Below are 26,891 nucleotides of genomic sequence, written 5' to 3'. Positions count from 1 at the left end.
AGCCAATAAAAAGAAATCCATATTGAAGCAATAGCAGTCTCTTTCTACTGCATCAGCCTTTTTGTTAGTACCCTTTATATATATATATGAATACTAATGTCATCAATCTCTTGTTTTTTCTTTTTTGGTCGGTCATCAAACTCTTTTAAAATTTAATCGCTTAAAAAAACAATGAGGTTCTTAACGAACAAAGATTTTTTTATAAAAAAAACCATAGGAAATTGTTACATCACTTGATATACAAAAGTTTTGGAATTTTTTTTTTTATGCTCATTGCTAGATGAAGCATAAAATCTTGACTAAATACTAAAGAGACAAGAAATCTGCTGTAATTAATAGAGTTGATTCTAAGGAGTAAATGTAGATTTTGGGCAGTAGATTCATGGTAGTTTTTTCTAACTTAGATCTAGATAGTTTGTATTGTTGTATAAATCCTCTCTATTTAGAGAACAAATCATCAACAAATAACTTTTATTTTAACATGGTATCAAAGCGTATTTGAGTCTAAAGCTTTTTTGGATTTACCTTAATGACACTAATGGCAACTAAACACCTGCCTTTCGAGAAATTATAGTGTGGTACAATCGTACCACGACATCCATATATACTTCTATTTAAAATTTGACGTGTTTAATGAAAATACAAATTTATTTTGTTAGGGAAAAAATAAAGGAAGAAAATAAGTACTAGAGTCATCAAACCCTTTTTCTTTTTGGTCGGTCATCAAACTCTTTTTAAATTTAATCACTTAGTGCAGCAAATTGAGTGACAACTTATTTGTTTTAAAATAAATTTTGGAACTTTTTTATGCTTTTTTAAAATTTTTATGCTTATTGATTGGAATTTGGACTGTATAAGTGCTGGGCCTGATGAGAAAACAATCAAATAAGGAAAGAATGAACTGGAAGTTTACAAACAATTAGAAAACAATAAAACTGGAACTTGAATTAGGTGATAAGCTAGCATTATGTTTCCACGAAAGACTTTGATCCATGAGTCTCAGACCCCAAAAAGTCAGCAACTAGAAAATTTTGCCGGCTAATTGGACTATATGCGTTGATTTGTTGACATTTGACTCTCTACCCGATTAGCCTAATTGATTGATAGCAAACCATTATTAGGCAATGACACAAACCTCCTAGGAGCAAAGCTTTCTTCATTCGGTCGCAAGGGAGAATTTCGAAATAACCTCTAAACATGAGTTACTTCCTATCTTAAAATTCCATGTAATATCAGAAGTTCATTTTTCGGTCTTACCAAATAGGTTACTCAGTCTCTATAGATTTATAAATCCCATGAAAGCCCAAATTCATTGTCCAAGTGGCTCATCCAAACGGCCGCGATATCAGGCCTTTCATCGGGCAATTGGTGTGCGTCTTGGGGTCGCACACCAGCCAGCTATGGGGTTGCATGAGGACCTCCACATCCAAATTTTCGGCCGTCATGGTCACATGTCCCTCCGGTCATCCGCTTCTGCAAACGGGCCCTCTAGGAATTCTAGTTCGTCATGAACATCCAGTCATTCATTCGATGGAAAAAGTTTGGTTCCTTAAAACTGAGGAGCTCCTCCTCACAACAACAAATGGAATTTTGACACTTTTTAAATTCTTTTTAATTTTTTTCCTTTTGAATTACTTTAATCATTTTATCTTTTTGAATTTAACAAGTGTCAAAATTGTTATAAAATAACCTGAGATATGTGCGGATATTGAGCTGTACGTAAAATAGATAAGACACAGCTTTTAACGAGGTTCGGCTATGCCTACGTCCTCGGAGAGCAGCAGCGGTAACCTTTCACTATAAAATGATATGGCTACAACTTTAGTGTTTACAACATATGTGGCTCACTGAATTTTCTCTCTAGGAAAATTTCTCTCTGCTTTCTCTTCTCTCTTTTCTTTTTTTTTCTTCTTCTTCTTTCTTTCCGTTTCTCTTCTTATTTATAGGCTGAGAAAATCACTATTCATCACTATTCATCACTATTCACCCGTGACAGACAAACTCTATCAAAGCCGCCAAATGAACAGTAATGAATAGTAGATCACTATTCACCCGTGACAGACAAACCCTATCAAAGCCGCCAAATGAACAGTAATGAATAGTAATGAACAGTAATGAATAGTAGTGGGCTCCACTTTTACAACACTCCCCCTTGGAGACCACATGTCCCTAGATTGGTTGCTTCATTCAAACCTTGCTTGAAAAAACCCAGTGGGAAAATCTATGCGAAGGAAAAAGAGTACAACGTGCATATGTCCTATGTTAGAGGACTCTTGAATGCTCCCCCTGATTTTGCATGCTCCAACTTGATTGCTTGCAGAGTTGTCGTAATCCGATGCCATGCACTAACTTTTGGAAAGTATATTTCGGCAATGATTTAGTGAAGAGATCTGCCAGGTTATCACTTGAGCGGATTTGTCTGACTTTGATTTCTTGACTCTTCTGGAGCTCATGTGTATAGAAAAACTTTGGTGATATGTGTTTGGTCCTGTCACCTTTGATATATCCTCCTGTGATCTGAGCAATACAAGCTGCATTGTCCTCATTCAGAATTGTTGGAGTGTCTGTTGTTGAGGGTAGGGCACATGTGCTTCGGATGTGATGGATTACCGACCTTAACCAAACGCATTCACGACTGGCTTCATGGAGGGCAAGTATTTCTGAGTGATTGGAAGATGTGGCCACTAATGTTTGTTTTGTTGACCGCCATGAGATCGCAGTTCCTCCACATGTAAATACATATCCAGTCTGTGATCGTCCTTGATGTGGATCAGAGAGATATCCTGCATCAGCATAACCAATAATACTCTGGGCGTTGGTCGATTCACTGGAATAGAATAACCCCATGTCTGTTGTCCCACGAAGGTATCGTAGAACATGTTTGATGCCGGTCCAGTGTCGCCATGTTGGAGCAGAACTGTACCTTGCTAACAGATTGACTGAGAATGATATGTCTGGTCTGGTACATTGTGCTAGGTACAATAAAGCACCTATGGCACTAAGATATGGTACTTCTGGACCAAGGACCATTTCATCATCCCCTTTTGGACGATATGGGTCTTTCTTAGTGTCAAGCGATCGAACGACCATTGGAGTGCTAAGTGGATGGGCTTTATCCATGCCAAACCGTTTCAATACTTTCTCAGTATAAGCAATAATCTCGTTGGCATAATGCTCGATCTTTCAGTCGAGACAAATATTTCTGGAACTCTTGAGAAGCTTTAATGTGTTTGCAAACATATTAATGTACTCACTGAGGCAATTTAGGCATATTAGTATTGAGTACGGATTTTATGCTTTAGGCATATGTCATTCAGGGACTTGCTTCATGCAATTTCAATCCTTTCAAGGATTTTGTTTAAAGGGATTAAACTTTATGACACATTATATAGCTTTAACCCAGCTATGTATACATCTTTAGGGAATCACTTCAGGTGATATGCTCTGTGCATTTAATAACCCTTAAAGATAACATGTTGGTCTCCGTAAATGTGCAATAAATGGAGAAAACCTAACATTCCTTGTTTCTGCCAGAAACATTGTGTCATACAAAGTAGGTATATTCCCTTTTATTCCGAACACCCAAGTATAACTTTCAGTATTAACAAATTTTGGGGTTCGTACTGTGGGTTTGTTCTTTCACGTTCATTCTCATCTATAATGGAATTGCCTCATTCCATTTTGGCCAATGATATTGTCGACATTTAATAATTGAACGTGGTTCCAATCAACACAGCCCATTGATGATTTGAGTAGCTACTCCAAAATCAAAATTTGTCATTCATCAATTCATGATCCCACCATTCTCATGTGCATGCGCATGCATCAATTATAAGCATTTCTTTGCCTTTTGGGTACCCAAGCCACTGCAGGGGGCTTTTATTATGTGAGAATGTGGATTATAACCTCCAATGGAGCGTTATGTTATAGTAGGGCGTGGATAATCTCCATTTAGGGAGTTGGAACATTTAGAACCATATATCTGTCATGCTGCAGGCATGCTACAGATTAATATATATACATGTCAATTAATTTCTGGGACTTTAACCCATACAATTTGCAACGCATTAGGCGTGCACAATATCAATATTGACATGTCAAGGGATTGTCCTTTCGGGACTTCAATCCACATCATTTGCTACGCAACAGGCGTGCATCATATTGATCACTGCTATACCCATATTTTGTTCTTATGGGACTTTAATTTGTGCAGTGTATTATCAATGTATCCAACTTGCAATTTGTAAAATTTGCATTAATAATTCATGGATACATACAAGCCATTCTTTTGGAACAGACTTATCTCCCCATTTGGTTACCTTTCAAGATAAAATATCAAATAAGTATATAAGCATAAAATAACACAAGTATTGCTTACATCCTTAGGTGGGAGAAACTTTTCTCAAGTATCATTCATGCTTGTATCGGCCCAGTAAATATAATGTAGCGCTTGATGATCTAGTTATATCCTGCAAAAGCAAAATCACAATTCTTTTCTCTGTCAAAAACAAATAACCCTCAGAGTTAGGATCACTTCATGGATTCTTTCTTCAGATGTTCATTCTAAAGAAATAAAATCTCTTATGAACAGAGAGTTATAAAAAGAGAAAAAATGATAAAAAAATTGTGATATTGATTGCAAGATAAGGTAAGCAATCAGGGAAGGAAGCTGGTGGGAGCAGACAAGCAGCTCATCAATCAAGGAAGGAAGCTGGTGGGAGCAGAAAACAAGCTCTCAATTCTCCTAGTCTAGAAGGACCTCAGGAGATTAGAGCACAAGGCCGCCTTCACAATTCCCTGATCTTGCAGAAACATGATCAGGGATAGTCTTGCTTCCTGAATGGATGATCAGAGATAGTCTTGCTTCTCAGGCATATTAAGTGCTTAATGATAAGAAAAACAAGTAGATATAACATCATTTTGTATGGGAAAACTGGATGTCTTCTGCAAAGAAAATTTCGTTAGTAACACATTTATACACAAATACAATGAATAGATAGAACCGGTGAATTTCAAATTAACCATAGGAAAATTGCGAGATTCTCGGGATACTTTTGAAAAAGTAGCTCCGTGAAATCCGTAAAGCAAGATCGGCTTTGAAAATAATACTTGAAAACGCCGAAAGTGCCGACAGGCATTATCAGAGGCCACGTGAAGTTTTGGACTCTTGCGAAAGAAAAAGATAATGTGGGGATTCGAGAAGATATTGGAATCCTGAAAAGTTGCCACATTTTCGTCTATAGATATTGCCTTTGCAAAACTTGATTGAGCAACTGCGTTTCAACTCAACTTTGTTTCAACTCAACTTCCTTCATTTTCTGAAACTTTAGTTTTGTAAGACTTTCTTTGAAACCTTCTTAAAATGGCTTCCTCTTCTTCCTGCCCAAATAATTTCAATTTAAATGATGCTCCCATAACAACCAGTGACGCCAAAGTTTGGCGTCCATCCTTTGTATCCCAAAATCGTCATCTCACAGTTAATGATTCTGTGATGATGAATGATGCTACTGCTGTCACAGTAGCTAGGAATTTCATTATTCCAATGGATGAAATGTTGTTGACAGGGAGGTCTGAGGAAGAGGCTATTGAGGACTCAATGGCTTTTAGCATTCAGAGTGCTGCTTCTGTTTCTAACTTGGCTGATCGTTTGCGTGTTAGAGCAAACGAGGTTCAGAAGCTGACAACTGAAAATTATTCTCTTCAAAGAATGCTTCATGAGTCTCAAAAGGAGGTTGAGAAACTCAAAGGAGAGAATAATTCCTTGTTGAAACTGGTGAGTTCGTACTCTGCTGATACACTGAGAAAGCTAGACATGCTGCAGGTCTCAAATGAAAAAATTTTGGGAGACCATGAGAGGCTCATGGCTAGGCTTAAGAGGCGCCGTCCTCTTCCTTCAGAGGCTTCCAGAACATAATGTAATTTTATAGATTTTACAGGGCCTGCACCTTCATTGCAGGTGTAAAAATCTATCTGTTGTATGTTCCTTTCCTTTTATAATAATAATTGCGCACATTCTTAAACTTGCATATGTGGTTTTTACGTCTTTTCAAAATGACGGTCTGGAACCTTGTGCCTTATAGGTTCAAATAACCACATCAAATCTCTCATATTTCCATGCATGTGAGCCCAGAACTTTTGGTCTGGGTTAAACCCAAACTCATAATTTATTCGCCATTTTCAAATGGACATGAAATATGAATTGAATAAAAGCTACGATAATATCTCAATATAGTAGTGAAGAACATTAACTACTATATACCCACAACTTCAAGTTTTAGGATCTCTCATATATTTGGATCCATGGGCTTCCGCCCCAGATGTAACAAAATATGTGGGGAGCCTCAATTCATCATTTGATTTTTATACTGATATTATCCATTTCACGGTGTATTCTTAACAACCGAATTCACAAAATATATTTCTTCCTTGAGGTGTCGATTATAACAAAATCGAACTTTATTAAATTCATCATTCTCTTATGCCAAGAAAATTTGTGGTGTACCACAATTTGCAATAATACCTCAAAGGTTGTCCATTTAACTCTTGGAACTTTAGGTTCTCCACACTTGTTAGATTTTGAACTTCAGGCCAAAATCACATATTCTCATTGTATGGACATTTTTACAATTTTCTATACATATTTCGGGACTTCAAGCCCTTACATAATTGTCCATATTTTGAGGAACTTCTGGCATCTCATTTAATTGTTTATCCATGAGTTTAAGGAACTGCAGGTTCCATTTTGTATATAGTGACGGTTTCCCCAAAATGGTTAATATTTATGCATACGTCACTATTCATGTGAATAGTACTATTCATCAATCATGAATACATATCTATTCATATGTGCAGTACATTTGCCAGTACAGTTATTATTCATGTGTACGGCACTTTTAACCAATACGGTACTGTTACATCATTAAGGAAACCCAGGTCCTTATTCACATGTCAGGGATCAAGGACCCTTAAGTCCGATCACATGTTTACAAATATAGTACCGGAGAGACTGCCAGCTCTCATATCAATATCATCATCAAGGATCTTCAAGTCCTGATGTAAATGTATGATGAGGATCAAGGAACTTCTGGTCCTGATCTGTATACTGTAAAAACTCATCATACAGCACAATTAATCCATAAAATAAATTTACCGTTTAAATAAATTACTTGTATGGACGTTAATCCCGCACCATACTTTAAATGTGCGGTAAAGTAAATTCATAAATTAAATTGCTGTATGGACGTTAATCCCGCACCATACTGTAAATGTGCGGTAAAGTAGACGTGCTTGTATGGGCACTAATTCTGCTCCATACATTTAAATGACAGTAAAGGCGTGGACGATAAACCCGCACCACCCTTTAAAGTAGGTTAATTTGCTGTAAAGTAAATTCACAAATTAAATTGTTGTATGGACGTTAATGCCGCACCATACTTTAAATGACAGTAAAGGAGACAGAGGAATAACCACATAGTGTTGAGTTGAAAAATTTCAGAAATAAAAGGAGAGACTATCGTGCTGATAACGTGTTATAAAATAACCTGAGATATGTGCGGATATTGAGCTGTACGTAAAATAGATAAGACACAGATTTTAACGAGGTCGACAAACTCTATCAAAGCCGCCAAATGAACAGTAATGAATAGTAGATCACTATTCACCCGTGACAGACAAACTCCATCAAAGCCGCCAAATGAACAATAATGAATAGTAATGGGCTCCACACCAATACTTTTACAACAAAAATCTCATTTATTATAATTATGTACTCCTCAATTTTAAGGAGCCAAGACATGCTGCAGTGTTTTCGGTAATCAGTTGGCTCCACTTCATCCTCTATTCATGGAAAATTTCATTTCATATAGTTCTTAAATTATATTCCATTTAAAGTCAATTTATGAGGCTGCAAGTTACAAGTTGCTTTGACTGTCTTTTTTGGGAGAGAGTTGTTTTGACTTCAACTTTTATATCCTCAAGGCAAGGCTTATTGGCTTAACAAAGCCAAAGCTTGTACTTGCAGGTTCATGGAAAGGAATCTCATAATTCTTTGTTTTCTGTGTTGCTGCTGCATAATGTTCATAGGGCCCTCTGACTCTCAACCTGATACTTTAGCACAAGGCCAACAGCTCAAGGATGGGATGCAGCTGTTTTCAGCTTCTGGGATTTTCAGGTTAGGATTCTTCAAGCCTGGAAATTCAAATACTTCTTACTTGGGAATATGGTACAACAGAAACAATGAAAAGGCAGCGTGGATCGCAAACCGTAACAATCCGATTCTTGAAAACTCTGGAGTTCTCACAATTGATCAGTATGGTAACTTGAAAATTTTATACAACATAGGAGATTCTATTGAGCTATATTCAGTTCATCAAGAAGCAGTAAATACTAGTGCTACTCTACTTGACAGTGGCAATTTTGTGCTCAGTGAACTGAACCCTGATGGATCTATAAAACAGGAGTTGTGGCAAAGCTTTGATTATCCAACTGGCACACTTTTGCCAAAAAATGAAACTGGGGTTTGACAGAAAAACTGGCCTCAATTGGACTCTAACTTCATGGAGAACTGATAATTTGCCTGCCATAGGGTCATTTACACTTGGTTTGGACCCGACTGGTTTAAAACAAATGGTCATATGGTGGAGAGGAAGCATCTACTGGACTAGTGGGCCTTGGAACAATGGGTGCTTCAGCTTCATGTATGAGTTTTGCAATTATTATAAGTACAACTTTAGCTACATATCAAATGGGAATGAAACATACTTCAGTTATTCAGTTGATAAAGGTACCACTATTTTCCCAAGGCTCATGCTAAGTGCAGAGGGTGAACTCAGGGGTTTTGGGATGGATTCCATGTTTACAGGAGTTTCATGTACATCTTCCACCAACTCTTCCTTGAAAGATGGGTGTGTTCAGCAGAAGCTTCCCGACTGCAGGAGCCCTGGTGAGAAATTCGTGTTGAAAATGGGTCTCATGTCTCGTGGTGGGATTAAGTTCTATGAAAATGAGAATCTCACTCTCATTGATTGTTGGGATGAGTGCTTCAAACTTTGTTCCTGCATTGCTTATGCTTCTGCAAATGATGATGGTACCGGCTGTGAGATTTGGACCAAAGGGACAACGTTCACACAAGACAACCTAGGTATCCTGAGAGAGATACACATCCTTGAACCAAAAGGTAACTAGTTTTCAGTTTATGAGTTGAAGTCAAACTTCTTTTGATGAGAAATTTTTTAGTTTTCTTAGTAAAAAGACTTATTTCAAATAGATGAGCTGATCTTAATTACTTACAAACATGATTTTATAACAGAAATGGAACAAATAAGGAAAGAACAATCCTGGCCAGTTTGACATAACTAATGAAATCTATTTGTCAATGCAGTACGGCTGTGGTGGATATGGCTAACCATTTTGGTAGGAGGAACTGCTCTTTTCCCTCTACTCTGCTCCTGCTGCTATGTCATGTGGAAAAAATCCAAAGCAAGAGGTTCTCGGTCGCAAAGAATGACACACAATATCCTATTACATGAACTTGGTGAAGGGAGAAGACATCAGAAAGATGGGAAGACAAGCAATAATGAGTTGCAGATGTTCAGTTTTGAAACAATAGCTCTTGCTACAAACTGTTTCTCAGCAGCAAATAAGCTAGGGGAGGGTGGTTTTGGACCTGTTTATAAGGTATAATATTTACATTAGAAAATGTTGTGTTTCATTAGTATATGTCATTTTACAAATCCCGAGTTTTGTTTAAATTCCAAGTTTATTTTCTTGGTACAAGTACACCCTAAAAGAATCATAATTTCAGGGAAAATTACTTGATGGGCAAGAAGTAGCAATAAAGAGACTTTCAAGAAGCTCAGGACAAGGGCTAGTGGAATTCAAGAATGAAGCCATCCTTGTTGCCAAACTCCAGCACACTAATCTTGTGAGGCTTCTAGGATTCTGCATCCAGGGAGAAGAAAAAATATTGATCTATGAGTACATGCCTAACAAAAGCTTAGATTTCATCCTCTTTGGTAGCTCCTTTCCCATCACATCACTACCAGATTTGCACATACATTTCTGCTATTTCTAATTCTGGGGCACTGATATTCAATTACTTGATATTAAGCAGATGATCAGAGAAAGAATGTGTTAAATTGGAAGAAACGCTTCAGCATCATAGAGGGGATTGCTCAAGGACTGATTTATCTTCATAAATATTCAAGACTAAAAGTGATTCACAGAGATTTAAAGGCCAGCAACGTTTTACTTGACAAGGATCTGAACCCAAAAGTATCTGATTTTGGCATGGCTAGAATATTTGGTTTGAATGAGATGGAAGAAAACACAAATAGAGTTGTTGGGACATAGTACGTACTGCATCCACAAATTTTACCTGTCTGTACTGTGCAATGTCTGCATTTTTCAACTGCTTAAGTTTCTTTTTTGTATTACTGCAGTGGTTATATGTCTCCGGAGTACGCCATGAAAGGCATTGTGTCCGTAAAAACTGATGTGTTCAGCTTTGGAGTCCTACTGCTAGAGATTGTGAGTGCGAAGAAAAATAACAGTAACTATCATTTCGAGTATCAACTCAACCTCATTGGATATGTAAGTTCTCATAACTAAATATGGCTTATGTCCACAAGGTGATATTCTCTTGATGTCTGAGAAAAATCTCACTTAACCAATCGTGCAAATTGACAATTTGGCAACATAACATAATCGATTATATGTCAGGAGAAAATTTTCATACAGCCATCAAGTCCTTCCCATTTGTATGCAACTGCTGAATTACATGCTCTTGTTTCATTCAGGCATGGCAGCTCTGGAATGAAGATAGAGGATTCGAGCTAGTAGACCCGGTGTTGGGTGAATCTTGCCCCATTACTGAAGTACTAAGATGCATTCATGTGAGTCTCTTGTGTGTGCAAGATCATGCAGCAGACAGGCCAACAATGCCAGATGTTGTTTCCATGCTCTCAAATGAAAGCATTCCATTACCACCACCAAAACCGCCAGCATATTTCCTAAATACAGTTAGGGCAGAGCGAGAGATGGCTGAAAATAAGTCTGAAATCTGCTCCACAAATGATGTAACAATCTCAGTGATGGAAGCAAGGTAAATGCAGTAACTAGGTATATATGTGTGTGTGTGTGTTCAAGCACAATGGTGGGTGGACAGATACATGCCACATATGATTCTTTCAAGAATTCATTTATCTGATGATCAAATACAATGAATGGTGGATGTGTAAATGAACAATCCATGATGAAGAGTTGGAAATCTTTTTTATTTTAATAAATTTTTTTGATGTGCTTGTAAATTCAACTAGAATATGATGGATTGAATGCGTTTGTATTCTTCTTCATCTCCTCTTTTTTACGTCTCTTTCTGTCTCTTAATTTAGAAATAATAAATAAAGAATTGTGAAAGTATTGTCACCTGTTTTTAGAGAAGAAATGTGATTGCCAACTGAGCAATCTCTCAACCATAACAAACTCTAAAAACAAGTCATTTTAAACCTTTCAATTGCGCAGCAGAAATTACCCAAAAAAGACACTCTCAATTAATTTTTAAAACACGTAAAACTTGAATTAAATAATTTGTTTAGTTTCTACAATTTCACAAAGGCAGAAAAACTAATAAGGGTAAATTTATTCACATTTTATCTTTTTCGCCAACCAATTGACAAAATTGTACGCCTTTTTAAAAAAGAAAAAAAGAAAAAGAAATAATTGGAGGTAGATGACCAAAAGGATTGACTCATGCACGTGAGAAGCACGTGCAAGTATCCACTATATAAAGATGATTTGTAAACCAGTCATAGCAAGGCTGTGCGTATTATTGCAGTAGGGTTGTCCTGGGAATTCCTCCTTCCTCTCAGATTCGACCCAAGCTTTTTGCCCTAGATCGCAGCCATGTCTTCCAAGCAAGGTACGTCGTAAGAGCCCTAGATTTTTTTAGATTCAATTTTCAATTCTGACTCTTATTTCGTGTCAATCAAAAAGATAGGAAAAGCAACCCTAAAATTTTGTTAATTTTGGGATCTTGAATTCAGAAATTAAACTTTTGTTCTTCTTTTAGGTGGAAAGGCAAAGCCTTTGAAGCAACCCAAGTCCGAGAAGAAAGAGTACGACGAGGTATTGCTGATGATTGTTTAAATTGATTGTCGAATTTTAAAGTTGGAAGCTTTGGTGGTCGATTATGTACTCAGGATCTTACTAATTACCGAGAAAAGTAAATAATTGTAGTAATAGATGGGTTTAATTGTCTGGGTTTGATGTTGATCTGGTGTATAGGGACATCTTAATATTAAGATGTTCTTAGCGGTTGAAAAAGAAATTGAATTCTAAAATATCCAATAAAATAGGTAGAAACAGGCTGCTTGATTTAATACTTTTCAAAAAAGTTCAATAATTTGTGTGATGACCCAAGTAGTTGTTTACTTTAGGCGTATAAAAGATGAAATTCTCTTTTTAGTATTAGTTACCCAGGAAATCTCTTTGACTAGCAGATGTTCACTGTTCAGCTAATAGCATGGGTTACATTTGCCCCCAAGCAATCTTTTATGGTTAATCTTATGGCATTATGCCACGCCACATGCTATGCTATCTCATGACTCCTTGCACTTTTATTTGAATCCTGCTTGCTTTGAATCTAGAACTGAAGGAGCTGTTCAACCGGCGTTTTTCCTAATCGCATTCCAGCTAAAATCTTCTGAAATGTTTATTCAAATACTTATGCAAGCCTCTTGAATTTACTTGTTATATGTCCCCTTGCACTAAGAATTTTATTTGCTACGTGCAGTCTGATTTGGCCAACATTCAGAAGAAAAAAGATGAGGAAAAGGTCAGGATTTCTTTCTTTTCTTAGCATATCCTGGTTCCTTTATTGGGTTTTGACAAATTATTGATTAAATTTTCCTTCTTGTCATGAACAGGCACTGAAGGAGCTTAGAGCCAAGGCACAACAGAAGGGATCCTTTGGAGGTGCTGGGCTCAAGAAAAGTGGGAAGAAATGAGAGGGTTATTAGAACCCCCTAGTTGGGGTGCAATATATTTTTCTTGGGCTGTAATTATAAACACTATTGTGTTGAAGTCTTTCAATTTATGTGATGGTCTAGTTTCTAATGTGCTGCTAGACGCATGTGTGACTTTCAGTGTGTAACAGTATGACTATGTCTAAATAAGTTAGTTGGAGTTTGCCTATCTTGAGCCTTCCTGCGTTTTCTTTCTTAAGCTTTCTTTGCAGCATTATCTTTCTTTGCTCTGAATTTGTTGTCTCATGTGTCAGGCGAGAGAGGTTGGTTTTTTTATTTTATAAATAAATAAAAATTATTGCAGTCCTCTCGCTCCAAATTTTAGAGTGGTCTTTAATCCATACTATGTAGAGCACTTTCACCCTTTGTGCCATGACAAAGGACAAGGACAAGTGCCCATTTATTGTCATGTCAATCCAAGGTGGGTATTTATAGAAAAAAAAAAAATCTGAATTTTTTCTTTCTTTTTTTCAATTTTTTTGGTGTTTAAATTGGTCGTTGACATCAGCATGATGTTAGCTTGCCCAGGCAAGTCTTGCCTTCGGATTTGCCTAGTTTCATGGGTCCATTTTTTGCCATGGCAAAAGGTAATTGGTGCAAGTTACTTTTGGAGCCTAGGCCCCCTTTTGCCACTGCAAAAGGTTTATGGGTGAAAGTGCTCTAATTAAGGTTTAAAAGTAAAGTGGAAGCACATCGTTTTGGAAGTAATTTTGGGCCAAAATCACTTATGGGGAGAAGCACCTTCCGTGCTTTTCCATAATTGTGATTTTAAGCGATTATGAGAATAAACTTCTTCGTAAAATCACTTTAAAGTGATTCTTATGAAAGTGATTATTAGCCTATCTAAAATCACTCTCAAACGAAGCATAAATCACTTTTTAGGCAGCAGCTTCTCATTGAACGGCTATAGCCCTCTTATTTAAGAAAAGCAAAAGCACAGAACAGTATTATTTCGATTTGCTTATCAAAACAGCATTATATCTAAGTAATCAGGCAACAAGCATTATATTTTACTATTATTCCAAGAAAGTTGTTTCAACAGCTTCAATTCTATATATCCATCTTTCGTTCTACCAAATAGTATCACATCCACATATATCAGCCTAACTTGGGAAGCTTGAAATGCACAAAGCAGCAGCACATCAGTGAAATATGCTCCACAAACTCCTCCGGTTCGTTGCATAACTACTGCTGTCCTGGGTCTTCTGGGTTCTCCCTGTCAGGATCTTCTTCTCCTTCTTCCTCCTCCTCTTTCTTTTCTTCCTCTTCTTCATCTTCTTCTGGAGGATCCGCTGGCAGTGGAGGCGGTAATGGTGTTTTCATTGGGCTAAACTGGGGAAATATATCTGGTCTCCTCCCGGGCTTAGGTCGTTCCCATTCCTGCAATGCAAGCAAATTCACACAAGATGAGCAAAACTTAATGAGTGGACCTAGTTAAGAATCAAGATCTAAAATCTACGGCACAGCCGCCCAAGTTCCAGGTCAATTATAAACTCAGGTTAGATGCAGCTTTGGACCTTGTATTCTGAACCCCAGTACACAAGCGTTTGCTTAATTAAACAACTTTTCTCTAAAACCATTTGAATGTTGATTTCTCATTAACTTGAGTATTGAGGAAGCAACAAACCTCTCAAAGCCTTGGCCTAAGACACCACACCATTAATTCAACTTGAAACCTTGTGTATCATGAACTTAGAAATATTATGTTTTCTTTATCAAAAGAGAAAAGAAAAAACAAAGAAATATTATGTTTTTAGTCATATACTAATGCTGATAATTACGACATCCAATTCAAGCAAGCTTCTTAAGCAACTACCCAATAAACAGGAACCCTCGTGCTGCTGAGCTCAACAAGATTGTGTGAAATGATTTCAAAATGCAAAATTCCGAGCATTATAAGCAAATACTGAGACAATAGAACAAATTATAGAAGCATACGAAGCACAGAACGTGTTTGACAAAATTACCCAGAGAGAGATATAGATGTCTGAGAAAAACTTACAATGGGGAAGTCGAGAGGGGAGCGACGGGTCAACTTTTCTTCCTCGGGAGCCATCCGAACGACATGGCTTTGCCTCCGACGGTTGAGAAAGCTGATGGGTTTTGCGCGGAGAGCGATAGAGCAACCGGGATTGGGTTTATACTGGTATGGTCTAAAACTACACAAACAAGAAGAAGATGAGGACGATGAAGAAGAAGAAGAAGGTGGTGGTAATGGTGGAATTACGGCGGGGAAAGGCAGAGGCAGCGTCAGGCTCCGCAACGCCATTGGGTCGGGACTTGGGATTCGCTGCGCTCCTCCTACCAAGACTGGTTAATAATCTATCACCTGACTCTGAGTCTCCGGACTGGGTGCAATTCGGCTAATAAGTCTGGCCCCAACTCAAACCATCAATCCAAGCCCAACTCTAATTATGGGCTGGCTAAGTTGGAGAGTATTCTATACATTTACGAGCATGCGACCAAACATCCATTGTCATCCCGCAAGAATTAAGCAGCTGTATATTTCAGTACCATACAATAATTTTTCATGTCAAGCTCAATGTCAATACCACCAAAAACCAAAGAAAATTGGGTTGCTAAAATGGGTTCATTCTCTTATTAACTAGTGTGGTAACATATGCTTGGTTTCGATCGATAAGTCAAACTGGGTTAGCCTTGGAACAAAATGTATGGCCTATGACCCGACTTGCAAGTTGTGGGTCAATAGGCCTCTAGCACATTGTGGGCTATGAATTTTGGGCCTCATCCCATGACTTATGCATTTCTTAGAAGAATTTTTAAGATAAAGTAGAAAATCATTGGCCGGAGGAAATGTTCATGATTGAGAAGGCACACATTATTTGTCTATTAGGATTTTTAGGAGCAATAGTCCTTAATTTGTAAATGATTCACATTTTGATCATTGTATTTGAAAAATGGTTGATGTAGTCCCCAACTTCACTTTTGTCAGTTTCGTTGCTCATGTTTGTACATATTCTGAGAAAAATAGTATTTTCATGTTCTTTATAATGGGCAAACAACACCAACTTCACCCTCTTCCCAGCAAAACGACCCCCATCCTCACCAGCCACAACAAAAAGAAAAAAGAATAAAAGTTTTTTTTTCCCACTAATTAAATGACCACTAGGCCCGAAAATTGATAATGCCTATCCTTCCCCCCCCTTCATATTTAGGCCAAGTTATTCATCCAATCCAAGCCTGCCCCATTGAGCACAGCCTTTCAGGTCGTATATTTGATATAGTAATTGTCTCTAAGAGCAGTACAGTTTGTTCTACAAAGTTTTACAAATCATATTTTACAACTTGATGTCCATTGAGCATTCACTTTATGAACCACCTCAGTCCCGAAAAGAAAAAACCTTATTAAATGACTAATTGAAAACAACAAAAACTCTGCAAAAACTCCACACAAGATTTTAAAAAAAAAACTACAAAAACTCTGCATCAATTTATAACAGCTGTAAGGAGCTGCAACATCACTGTTAAATTACTTGAACTGGTATTTGTTTGTTTTATGATATGTTTATTTATCTGAAATATGTATCGAACTTATTCTAATTATTTTGTTTACTAACATATTAACGTGTTTTTCTTTTTGATACAAATGATATAAAGAAGGGAATCGAACTTAAGATCTCGAGTGCATGAGTAAATGCTCTACAAACTTTTTGCGTGCTTTTATTTATTTATTCAAATAACTAAACATATCATTAGTATCATTCCTACATGGTACTCCGATATGATCACGTATCACGATTCACAAACAACAAAACATTGAAAATAAATCTGTGACGTTTTCTGATCCGGACGATATGATTATATTATAAGCACCATGACTGATTGATTGACTGTTTATGTATAATACAAAGGCAGCAACAAATGGATGTGATGTCACCTTCTTCTGCCTAACAAACAGACAAACAAACGTGTATGAATTTGCAAACTTTCCTCATTACAAAACCAAACACTCTGGCAATTGGCACATAAAGCCAAACATTCGTACACCCCCACTTGTGCAGTCCCTGTAAACTTTTCACATGTTATTATAGGAACCCATTATCAGCCAGCGCCCAGGTTTTTTTTTTTTTTTTTTCTTTTCTGGTTTCATCATTTTCTTTCTTGCTGCATCAGCCGAACCGCTGAAAATGGGTTATTGGGTCGTGAATCACCATCCCACAGAAGAAGTTGGTTGCTTAATGACACTAGGCTGAAAGCACTCAAACAATTCAGACCAAAAAAAGAAGAAAAAGAAAGCACTCAAACAAGACTCAGCTGCCACGTGTGCACTACCCATTCGTACAGGTGGCAGCCCCTCACTGCCTCTTTGAAAAGAAAGCATTGGCCGTTTCCTCTGCTAGGCTTAGGCAACACCCCCCACAAATTGGCAACCGGTGGCTTTTGTTTCGTTCCCTTGTGGAAAGCAAAGAGAGAAAAGTTCTTGGTCCAGAAGGTGAGGAAATTGAGAAAGCATAAGGATTTGGATTCTGTTTCCCTCAGGCATAAAAAGATAGACTGGTGGCATATTAATTCTTTGCAGCAAGTGAGAAAAAAGAGTGTTTTTTTTTTTTTTTTTTTGCTCTTGTTGTTTTTGCTGTTGCTGCTGCTGCATATAGAAAACAGAGAACCCAGAAAGGAAATCCAAGTACCCTTTTTAGAATTGAATATACTTTTGTATTTAAATTGGTTATTTCCAGCTGAATTTGAGAGAAAGCAGAGAAGCCACACACACAAAGGTTATAAAGTTTGGAACTTTGAACACACACAAACACAGAGACACAGATCCTATAGTTTGAGCCTAGATTTGGAGTTTGGTGGCTTTGCAAGGAAAATCAAGAATTGGGTTTTGATCAGAAGAAAATAAGGTGGTGGAATCCGAGGTCTTTGGTGAATGGGAAAATGGATTTCTGGCCAGAGTTTCTTGCAAACAGTTGGGGGAGAGAGTTTGTGGCTGGAGGCATTGGAGGCATGGCTGGTGTAGTCTCTGGTTATCCCCTTGACACTCTCCGCGTCTGGCAACAGAGTTCACCCTCCGGTTCTTCTGCCTTCAGCATCCTACGCAATGTCGTCTCTGCCCAGGGCCCTACTGCCCTCTACAGAGGCATGGCTGCACCCTTGGCATCTGTCACTTTTCAGGTTCTTCTTCTTTAAACTCTGTTTGTTGTAAATTCATCAATTTTGTTTCAATATTTTGTTTCTGTTTCTTTATGTTGATCACAAGATGTTTTTTTTATGCGGATATTTATGTTGATCCTTAGCTGCATAGGAAGATCAATTAGAACATCTTTTTTTTTTTTTTTTTTTTAAGGGTAATGGGAGGATTTAGAAATAGTACCTTTATATCCCCAAATGTATTGAAAACCGTGATGACTGTCCATTCTTCACACTAGTCACCCACATACATTTTTCACTCCCAGCCAAAACTTTTACCCAAGTAGCCTTTCATGATAAGCATGGCCAACCCAAGCAATGATCGATGCTAAGAGCATCTCTAAGGGAAGAGGTAAATGAAATAGGAAAGATTGTATTATAACAACTTAGGTGGCATGTTGCCTACTCATTTGCCTCAAGAAAAAAATTGGTCACTCCAAGGGACTAGGCAATGCAAGTCTACAAACCATTATTATATTATTTATTTTTATCTTTTACATTTACTATTATATTTTATAGAAAATAGGTGAGAGAGTGAAGATGATATTTTATTATAAAAAGCAAGTGGGACCCAATATGCTTTTTCACTTTAAAGTAGGCAATATTGCCTTGTTAGGGAGAGTAGGTATATTTTGCGTATCCATTTGCCTCTTCTCTTGGAGCATGAAAATGTTGACGTAGCAAGACAAATGAGGTTTGCCTACTCTTTTGCCTCTTCCCTTGGAGATGCATTAAGCATGACCTCGCTACTATGGTCTTGTCACTGTAGCTATGGCTAGACAACTAACCCAATTTACGCGTATCGGTCCATTGTTCATGTAAGAAAAATGTGTCAATTGAGTGTTACTTTATAAAAATAAAAAAAAAAGAGATTAATTTAACGATTAGACTGACAAAAGAGCCAATAGTACAAAGATTCGTAACTTCAAGGATTGTTTGTACCAATATATTTGTGAAAGACATCAACTGTGAAAAATGTAACTCACCCTTAAAATTTTTTATCAAAAGAGAAGTACTGAACAAAACAAAGCATGTTTGTTTCTAAAGATTTCTTCCAATTATGAGTCACTCAAATCCAAATTGCTGCTAAAGTGTTTGCAATAAAGTTGTAGTCTTTTTGCGAGGATGATGGTGGGAAAGTGGTGGGTGGGGTGGATGGTACGTTTTGCCATTTTTTATAATGTCAGTATACCATTTGAAACCTCTTTTTATAATCATGGGAATTGCTTTTTGCGTCTCTTTTGGAGTGTCACTATCTATATAGGGACCATATATACATAATACATTGAATCGACTCACATTTTAATACTGTTCTTGTTCAAATATATTTTCACAAACACACAAAAGAACAGATTCTTACTATTCTTTACTGACTGAAATGGATGCATTTCAATTGCTGGTAAACAGCTTTGAAATTCAGCTTCTTCTATCTGTAGCAACTCCAACTTTGTAGTTATAAAGTAGAAACTGAAATGCACAATTGCTTGCATTATAAGTAACAATATAACAATTGTTAACCAAAGCATAAATCATCCAGAACATCAAATTGATGTGCAACAGTTTTCCAAGAGTTTGGATCATTTCACCTCCGTGCTGACAAATTCTTTGTGCCTTGCAGAATGCCATGGTTTTCCAGATATACGCCATCCTCTCTCGAGCATTCGACTCATCTTTATCCCCCAAAGACCCTCCTTCTTACAAAGGTGTTGCTCTAGGAGGATTTGGTACAGGTGCTATACAGAGCCTAATTCTCAGCCCGGTAGAACTTATAAAAATCCGGCTTCAACTGCAAACCAATGATCAAAGCCATGCAAAATCGAAACCCCATAAACTGCAGTCCCACAAAGGGCCTGTAGATGTTGCCAAGAGCATAGTGAAAGCAGAAGGCTTAAGGGGAATATATAGAGGTCTAACCATCACTGTTTTGAGGGATGCACCTTCTCATTGCTTCTACTTCTGGACTTATGAGTATATGAGAGAGAAGCTTCACCCGGGCTGCAGAAGCACTGGCCAAGAGAGCTTGCAGACAATGTTGATGGCAGGAGGGCTAGCAGGAGTTGCCAGCTGGGTTTGTTGCTACCCCTTGGATGTTGTTAAAACCAGATTGCAGGCTGAAACTTCATACCGTCCACAGAAATATTACGGCATTGTTGATTGCTTCCGGAAGAGTGTAAAGGAGGATGGTTACGGCGTGCTCTGGCGAGGGCTAGGAACTGCAGTTGCTAGAGCTTTTCTGGTGAATGGAGCCATTTTTGCTGCTTATGAGGTTGCTCTGAGGTGTCTAATCAGCAACGGAAGTGGAACCATTCAAACAGAGAGTGCAATCTAGAAAACGCGTCTTTTGTAAAGCAATGGGGCTTATTTGCAACCATTGATCTTGTCCTAAATTATCTTATCTTACTGATAATTTAGTGACAGAAGCCATTAAAAACAGGCAAGAATCCTGTATGATAATAGACCATTATTCTTGCTGCATTGCTTGATTGATTTTTTATTTATTCTCCAAAGAATATAAATATCAAATGTTATATGTTATGATTCAGTTGTAAAACAAAAATGACCAGATAGATGACTTTATTCTGTGGTTATAGTTTTCCTGACTTTCAACTATTAGCAACAACAATCTTTGAACATGCTGCAGGAGGAGATTGAAACATTCAATGAAGGGTTCAATTCAACCAGTTTTTTAAAATAGAATTGCCACTGGGCTATAGTCAGGTTTTAATTGAAAAAAGGTATTGCTGTAATAATTTTGTTTTTTTAAACAATAGTATAGCCGCGCGGCTCTACTTTTTTACACGTGTCCTCTGGCTGGGCCTTTTTTAATAGTATAGCCGCGCCGCTATATACTTTGGTTTTTTTATATTTAAAAAACGTATAGCCGCACGGCTATACTCTGATTTTTTTAATATAAAACAGAATATCCGTGCGGGTACGTATTTTATTCGTTTTTTTACCGTTCCGTATTTTACTAACTATGGATGAATGTGAGAGGCAAAGATTAGTTTTTACTTGTTGTAACAAAAATGTAAGATGGTGATTTTGCAATCTCTTTGCCAACCATAACAACAATTTCAAACAAATATTTATGGGTATAGTAGTAAGAGAGGTAGTATGATTCTTCATGTAAAGTGTTGCTTGAAAAGTGAAGCAATTACCAAGAACACTTCAACTCATCGTGCAATTCTCTATGACAAATAATGTCTGCAGTAACATAATTTAGTTTTGTTGGTTTTGCCAGGCATTGCAAACATGTTTGGGTTTCCACATTGGAACACTAGACTCATGAGTTCATGCATCCACTATTTTTATCGCTCTCATCACATGGCATGACAAAGAAAGTGGATGTATGAATCGGTTTCCTGTATGTTTTTTACTGGACATAACTAGTTATGTGCTAGTGGTATGCACACTTGGTTAACAACGAAATTTCCAGTCAAAGCTTATTGTAGCAGTTCAGGGAGTGAAAAAAAACAAAAGCTAGGGACCAAAAATATATGCCAAAGATAGAGAATTAGGGGTAATTGAAGAATCTCAAAGCAGATATATAGTGTGAAATCAAAATATGCTCTTTAAGTAGCTGTGTAATCCAGAGAATAAATATGTCTGCTAGCTCTTTACAAGGCAGGGATAAAGTTAGACTCAATTGTATATAGTCATCAATTTTTTTCCAAACCACTCCAAGCCACTGGCAATTTGCATACAAGGGCAAAACTTTGTAAAAACCACTTGCCAAAATCTCTGGAACTTTCTATGTTTGCTTATTGGGAACCCATAAATTATCGGCAGCCAGAGATTTCAGGTTTCAAATTTTTTTTTTCTCTTTCTTTTTTTCCCCATCAACCAACCAAAAAAAATTGCTTGGATTTTGTACCCTTTTTTAACAACACCCAATCTAAAAAGGCAATCTTTACCCCTTTTTTATCTCACACAAGAAGATAGACTTAGACTGGGTGTAGATCACAACCCCCCAAGAAGTTTGGGAAAACACTAGGCTCAAACTCAAAGCACCTAAAAATAGACTCAACTGTTACATCTGGACATAGTCCACGTGGCAGTAACCCAATGCCCCGCTTAAAAGGAGAAACGTTGCCCGTTTCTTTTCTTGAAATAGCAAACATTGGCCCCTTGTTTATGCTGTGGCAGCTTATAACCCAAAGAGAAAGATCAGTTTCTCTGTGGCACATTCTCTGAAGCAAGGAATGAGAAAGACAAAACAGAGAGGGTGAAGATGACAAGCTTGGCCTCGACCTCTAACAACTCTCAAATACTCTAATTCATCCCATTTCATTCACTCTAACATTTTTCCTCTGCTTTGATATGTCAAGAAGGATCAGACCGGCCTACGATTCGATTCGATCCAGAATGTGGTGATGGGTAGTCTATAAAAGGCAAAAACAAGACTTGGGTTTTGATCAAAAGATAGAGAAGAAGATTAGGAGTTGGTGGGTTAATTAGTTTCTTCTTAATAGTAGTGATTAAGATATTAATCAAAATTAAGAAAGATGAGTGGTTATATGGTAGATGGGATACTGGATCATATGTGGCAAGATTTCCTTGCTTCAAGGTTTGGGAAAGAGTTTGTGGCAGGAGGGTGTGGAGGGATTGCTGGTGTGCTGTCTGGTTATCCACTCGACACTCTGAGAGTGAGGCAGCAGCATTCAAAGAGTGGTTCTGCTTTCAGCATACTTCGCAATGTCATCTCTGCTGAAGGCCCTACTGCCCTCTACAGAGGCATTGCTGCTCCCTTGGCCTCTGTCACTTTCCAGGTTTCTTCTTCTTTCTTTTTTTAACTCCAAGTTAAAGTTTCAGAAAATTTTAATAAATATGTTTTTTTAATGTTTGTTTTTGAGGTCCGCCTGCATCCAAGGTCCTAGGTTCAATTCCTCTCTCCCCAATCCAATATTGCTTGTAAAAATAAATAAATAAAAGTTCGTTTTTTAGGTGATTTTATGTAAAGACAAAGTTGGGATTAAAAGTTCTTATTGAAAAAGAGTGGCTGTTTTAGATTTGTCACTATCTAGCTAGGGATAGATTTATTGAACTTATTCAATCATATTCTTTAATGTTCTTTGAGCTCTTTGCAATGCCGGAAGATTCAAGTTCGAACCTTTTTTCCTATAAATAAATATACAGAAAAAAACTATATATGGGATATTTACAATAACGACCCAATTTTGTGACAGTCAAACTGTTTGTTGTCAGAAAGTAAAACTCAAATGCTTTTCTTGCATTATAAGCAACACTATAAGCATTGCGACCCAAGCATAAATGAATCATCTGACTTCAAACTTCGTTTGCAAATTTGGTAACAAACTTTTTGTGCATTGCAGAATGCCATGGTTTTCCAGATAAACTCCATTCTCTGTCCAGCATTTAACTCATCTGCTTCCACTAAAGACCCTGCTCCTTACAAAGCTGTTGCTCTAGGAGGATTTGCTACAGGTGCTGTTCAGAGCCTAATCCTCAGCCCCATAGAACTCGTAAAAATCCGGCTTCAACTGCAAAACATTCAAGCATATGCAAACGCAAAATCTCATCAACTGCAATCCCACAGAGGCCCTATAGATGTTGCCAAAGCCATTATGAAAGCCGAAGGCTTACGAGGAATATATCGTGGTCTAGGCATTACTGTTCTGAGGGATGCACCTTCATTTTGTTTCTACTTCTCGACTTATGAGTACATGAGAGAGAAGCTTCACCCGGGCTGCAGAAAGAGTGGCGAAGAGAGCATGCGAACAATGATGCTAGCAGGAGGGCTAGCAGGGGTAGCAAGTTGGCTGTTTGTTTATCCCTTGGATGTTGTGAAAACCAGATGGCAGGCTCAATCTGTATCCCTGAAATACAATGGCATAGTTGATTGCTTCCAGAAGAGCGTCAGAGAGGGAGGATACCGCGTGCTCTGGCGGGGACTGGGAACCGCGGTTGTTAGAGCGTTTCTGGTGAATGGAGCCATTTTTCCTGCTTATGAGATTGCTCTGAGGTTCCTACAAAGCAATGAAACCATTCCAGCAGTGAGTGCAATCTAGACAAGTTTTCTTTGCAAAATAATAGGGTTAGCTTGCAGCCAGTTTGTAGCCCTAAATTATCTGATGGATAATTTAGTGAAGATTAGATGGATGATTCAGTTTTAAAATAAAGTAAAACATGCCCTTCTTCCCTGATGGAGTGTTCTATTCTGTTCTAATTTTGACCGATATCTAGTTCTACTTTCTTTTCTTCTTTTCTTCCATACCATGAGATGCAGTGAAGACAATCACATACACAACAATAGGACAAAGAAAATTCACCCTCCTCCATGATAACCTAGAAAAGCATGCAGACCCATATTCTGAGTAACAGACAAAGACAGCTGCATTTACAAAAGGTTTAAACCTGCAGCAATCTACAGGTTCAAACCATTCAATACTGTCCCCTGCATCAGCATTTACCATAGCTAGCAGCTGACAGCACCCATACCTTTCTGTTGCAATGAATATGCTAGGAGCCTGAACAATTCCAGATTCTCAACAGCTTGCTTAAATGGATCTCCAGGTTGGAGAAATTTTTATCCTGCAACCACCACAAGACACCCACCCTAATTCACCATTGGGATTGCTGTAAATTATGCAACAGGAAGCCTAAGTATCTACTTGGTCTGCGCTGTGAGAATCATATCTACACCGAAAAAACCTTTGCATACTCTTTTTTATTTATTTATTTTATTTATACACAAACGATAAATGAGGATACCTACTCTTAATCATTTGAGCTATAAACCCCATTGTTGATGACCTCACGTTCTGAACTATTCCCATATTAATCCATAAGTTAATATCACTGTTCAACATTTTGTTATTCTCACTGAACAGAACAGTAAATTAGTAAAACATGCCACCAAGAACTGCATCAGCTTCCAGCATCTGGGCTTCATTCAAAAACTCAGTTTCTTAAAGCCTAAAAAAGGTATCAACACTTGAAATTGAAATTAAATCAAAATATAACTCATTTGGATTAACAAACTTATTCTCATTAACATCTCCAATAAGTACACCATTTAACCCTAATCATCATCACAGAGCGGGACAACAAATTATTCTCCATTCTCATATCTGCATTTTAACAAAATTGGCCTCAATAATACAACATGTTAAGCTAACAAAGTCACAACAAAGAGACAGATCCAAGTATAACCTCTATACTTCATACATGATTATGTTTCCTAATCAAACACCTCCATGGCCGCGACCAAAGTGTTCGATCCTGTCCTCACCGAGATCCAAACCCGCCATCAGACCCGACAATCCAGAACTCGTCTCCACCAGCACATGCGGATCATTGTAGTTCCTAACCGCCTCAACAATGCCCCTCACCCGCTTGTACGGATCCGAACAGTTGAAAACATTCGACCCGACAAAGACTCCGTCGCACCCCAATTGCATCATCAACGCCGCGTCAGCCGGCGTCACAATGCCGCCGGAGGCGAATTGCACTACCGGAAGCCGACCCATTTGCTTGGTCTGGGCAACGAGGTCGTACGGCGCTTGAATTTCCTTCGAAAACGCGAAGACTTCGTCGTCGTCCATGTTGTTGAGCAGCCTTATCTGACCCATTACAGATCTCACGTTTTTTACAGCCATGGCTACATTTCCAGACCCAGATAGATCCCCCTGGGTTCTTACGATCGCCGCGCCTTCTCTCACTCTCCTCAACGCGTCTCCGAGGGTTTGGGCTCCGCAGACGAAGGGGGTCTGGAAATTGTGCTTGTTTATGAAATGGTCCTCGTCTGCTATCGCCAGATACTCGCTCTCGTCGATGTAATCGACGCCGATGGCTTCGAGGACCTGGGCCTCGACGAAATGGCCGACCCGGGATCGTGCCATGACGGGGATCGAAACTGCGCGTTTGATGTCCTTGACGAGAGCTGGGTCAGACATGCGCGAAATGCCTTGGGCGCGGGGTGGATCAGAGACGATGATGGAGCAAGCGCCGGCGTCCTCGGCGAGCTTGGCTTGGTCGGCTGTGGTGACCTCAAAAATGGCGCCGCCTCGGAGCATCTGGCCTAGGCCGACCTTGAGAGAATATGGGTTCTTCTTGGCGTCGGTGATTGCGCTGCCGCTGTAGATTGTGACCGCGCCGTCCTCTGCGGCCATTGAGATGTTTGTGAAAATGCCTGAACGAAACAAAAGGGCCAGAAGAGATTAGAGGTGTGATTTATGAATGATGGGTTGGACTTTTGGCTTGGCTTTGGGAGGTGGGGATTATGTAAATTTAGAGAGAACTGGAAGAGGATGAGGATTGAGGAAGAAGGTGGGGTCTGTGGGTCATTCGGTCGTTCTTGAAGCTTCGGTGGAAGCTTCTTTCTTTCTGGGGTTGGTGGTGGTTGTTGAAGTTGGTCGGTGGCTTATGAAAATGTAGAAACTTCGGTTCCCTTCTAAATTTGCCAAGATTGAAGGCATCTTTTTGCATGGTGTGCGTCCTTGTTTGGTTCTGGAATATTAAATAATGTTTTGCCTCCTAATGATATAACTCGTTTTTTGGGCTAACATCATTTTAACCCTCAAGATACGAGTCATTCTTGAAATATACCACGCGATTTTAATTTTATCAATTTGCATTTTAATATTTTAAAATTGGATTAATTTACATATTTTATCAATTTGACCGTTTGATTTTTTACTAAGTGTTGATATGGCAAACATGTAGTCCACTTTCTTAACTCAAGTGTAATAATATATG

The 26,891-nt window shown here is 38.2% G+C and overlaps 5 protein-coding genes across 5 annotated transcripts; 3 read left to right on the top strand and 2 right to left on the bottom strand.

Moving 5' to 3' along the window:
* The first annotated feature begins 8,011 nt into the window (after positions 1-8,011).
* LOC117622090 (G-type lectin S-receptor-like serine/threonine-protein kinase CES101) lies at positions 8,012-11,306 on the top strand. The gene is given in 7 exon segments (XM_034352627.1): positions 8,012-8,501; positions 8,503-9,175; positions 9,380-9,675; positions 9,803-10,013; positions 10,112-10,349; positions 10,440-10,590; positions 10,797-11,306. Coding segments are annotated over 7 exon segments (2,355 nt in total). The 5' UTR covers positions 8,012-8,024; the 3' UTR covers positions 11,106-11,306.
* Positions 11,307-14,002: 2,696 nt separating this feature from the next.
* Positions 14,003-15,434, bottom strand: LOC117622481 (phosphatase and actin regulator 4B-like). Its single transcript, XM_034353157.1, has 2 exons — positions 15,025-15,434; positions 14,003-14,402 (listed from the first exon to the last, which is right to left on the bottom strand). Exons 1-2 carry the CDS (start codon positions 15,289-15,291, stop codon positions 14,208-14,210), a joined length of 462 nt encoding a protein of 153 aa, XP_034209048.1. The 5' UTR covers positions 15,292-15,434; the 3' UTR covers positions 14,003-14,207.
* A 1,968-nt stretch (positions 15,435-17,402) lies between these two features.
* On the top strand, positions 17,403-20,715 carry LOC117623217 (mitochondrial arginine transporter BAC2-like). The gene is made up of 2 exons (XM_034354117.1): positions 17,403-18,158; positions 19,792-20,715. The coding sequence occupies exons 1-2, from the start codon at positions 17,922-17,924 to the stop codon at positions 20,500-20,502; spliced, it is 948 nt and encodes a 315-aa protein (XP_034210008.1). The 5' UTR covers positions 17,403-17,921; the 3' UTR covers positions 20,503-20,715.
* A 1,963-nt stretch (positions 20,716-22,678) lies between these two features.
* On the top strand, positions 22,679-24,319 carry LOC117621052 (mitochondrial arginine transporter BAC2-like). The gene is made up of 2 exons (XM_034351312.1): positions 22,679-22,942; positions 23,507-24,319. The coding sequence occupies exons 1-2, from the start codon at positions 22,679-22,681 to the stop codon at positions 24,200-24,202; spliced, it is 960 nt and encodes a 319-aa protein (XP_034207203.1). The 3' UTR covers positions 24,203-24,319.
* Positions 24,320-25,166: 847 nt separating this feature from the next.
* Positions 25,167-26,640, bottom strand: LOC117623218 (pyridoxal 5'-phosphate synthase-like subunit PDX1.2). The gene has a single exon (XM_034354118.1). It carries the CDS (start codon positions 26,303-26,305, stop codon positions 25,379-25,381), a length of 927 nt encoding a protein of 308 aa, XP_034210009.1. The 5' UTR covers positions 26,306-26,640; the 3' UTR covers positions 25,167-25,378.
* Between the last annotated feature and the right edge of the window lie 251 nt (positions 26,641-26,891).

Source organism: Prunus dulcis, chromosome 3 (genome assembly GCF_902201215.1).
Source record: "Prunus dulcis chromosome 3, ALMONDv2, whole genome shotgun sequence".
Classification (NCBI taxonomy): domain Eukaryota; kingdom Viridiplantae; phylum Streptophyta; class Magnoliopsida; order Rosales; family Rosaceae; genus Prunus; species Prunus dulcis.
Note: the sequence above shows the minus strand (reverse complement) of the source record. Positions and strands in the feature narration are given on the sequence as shown.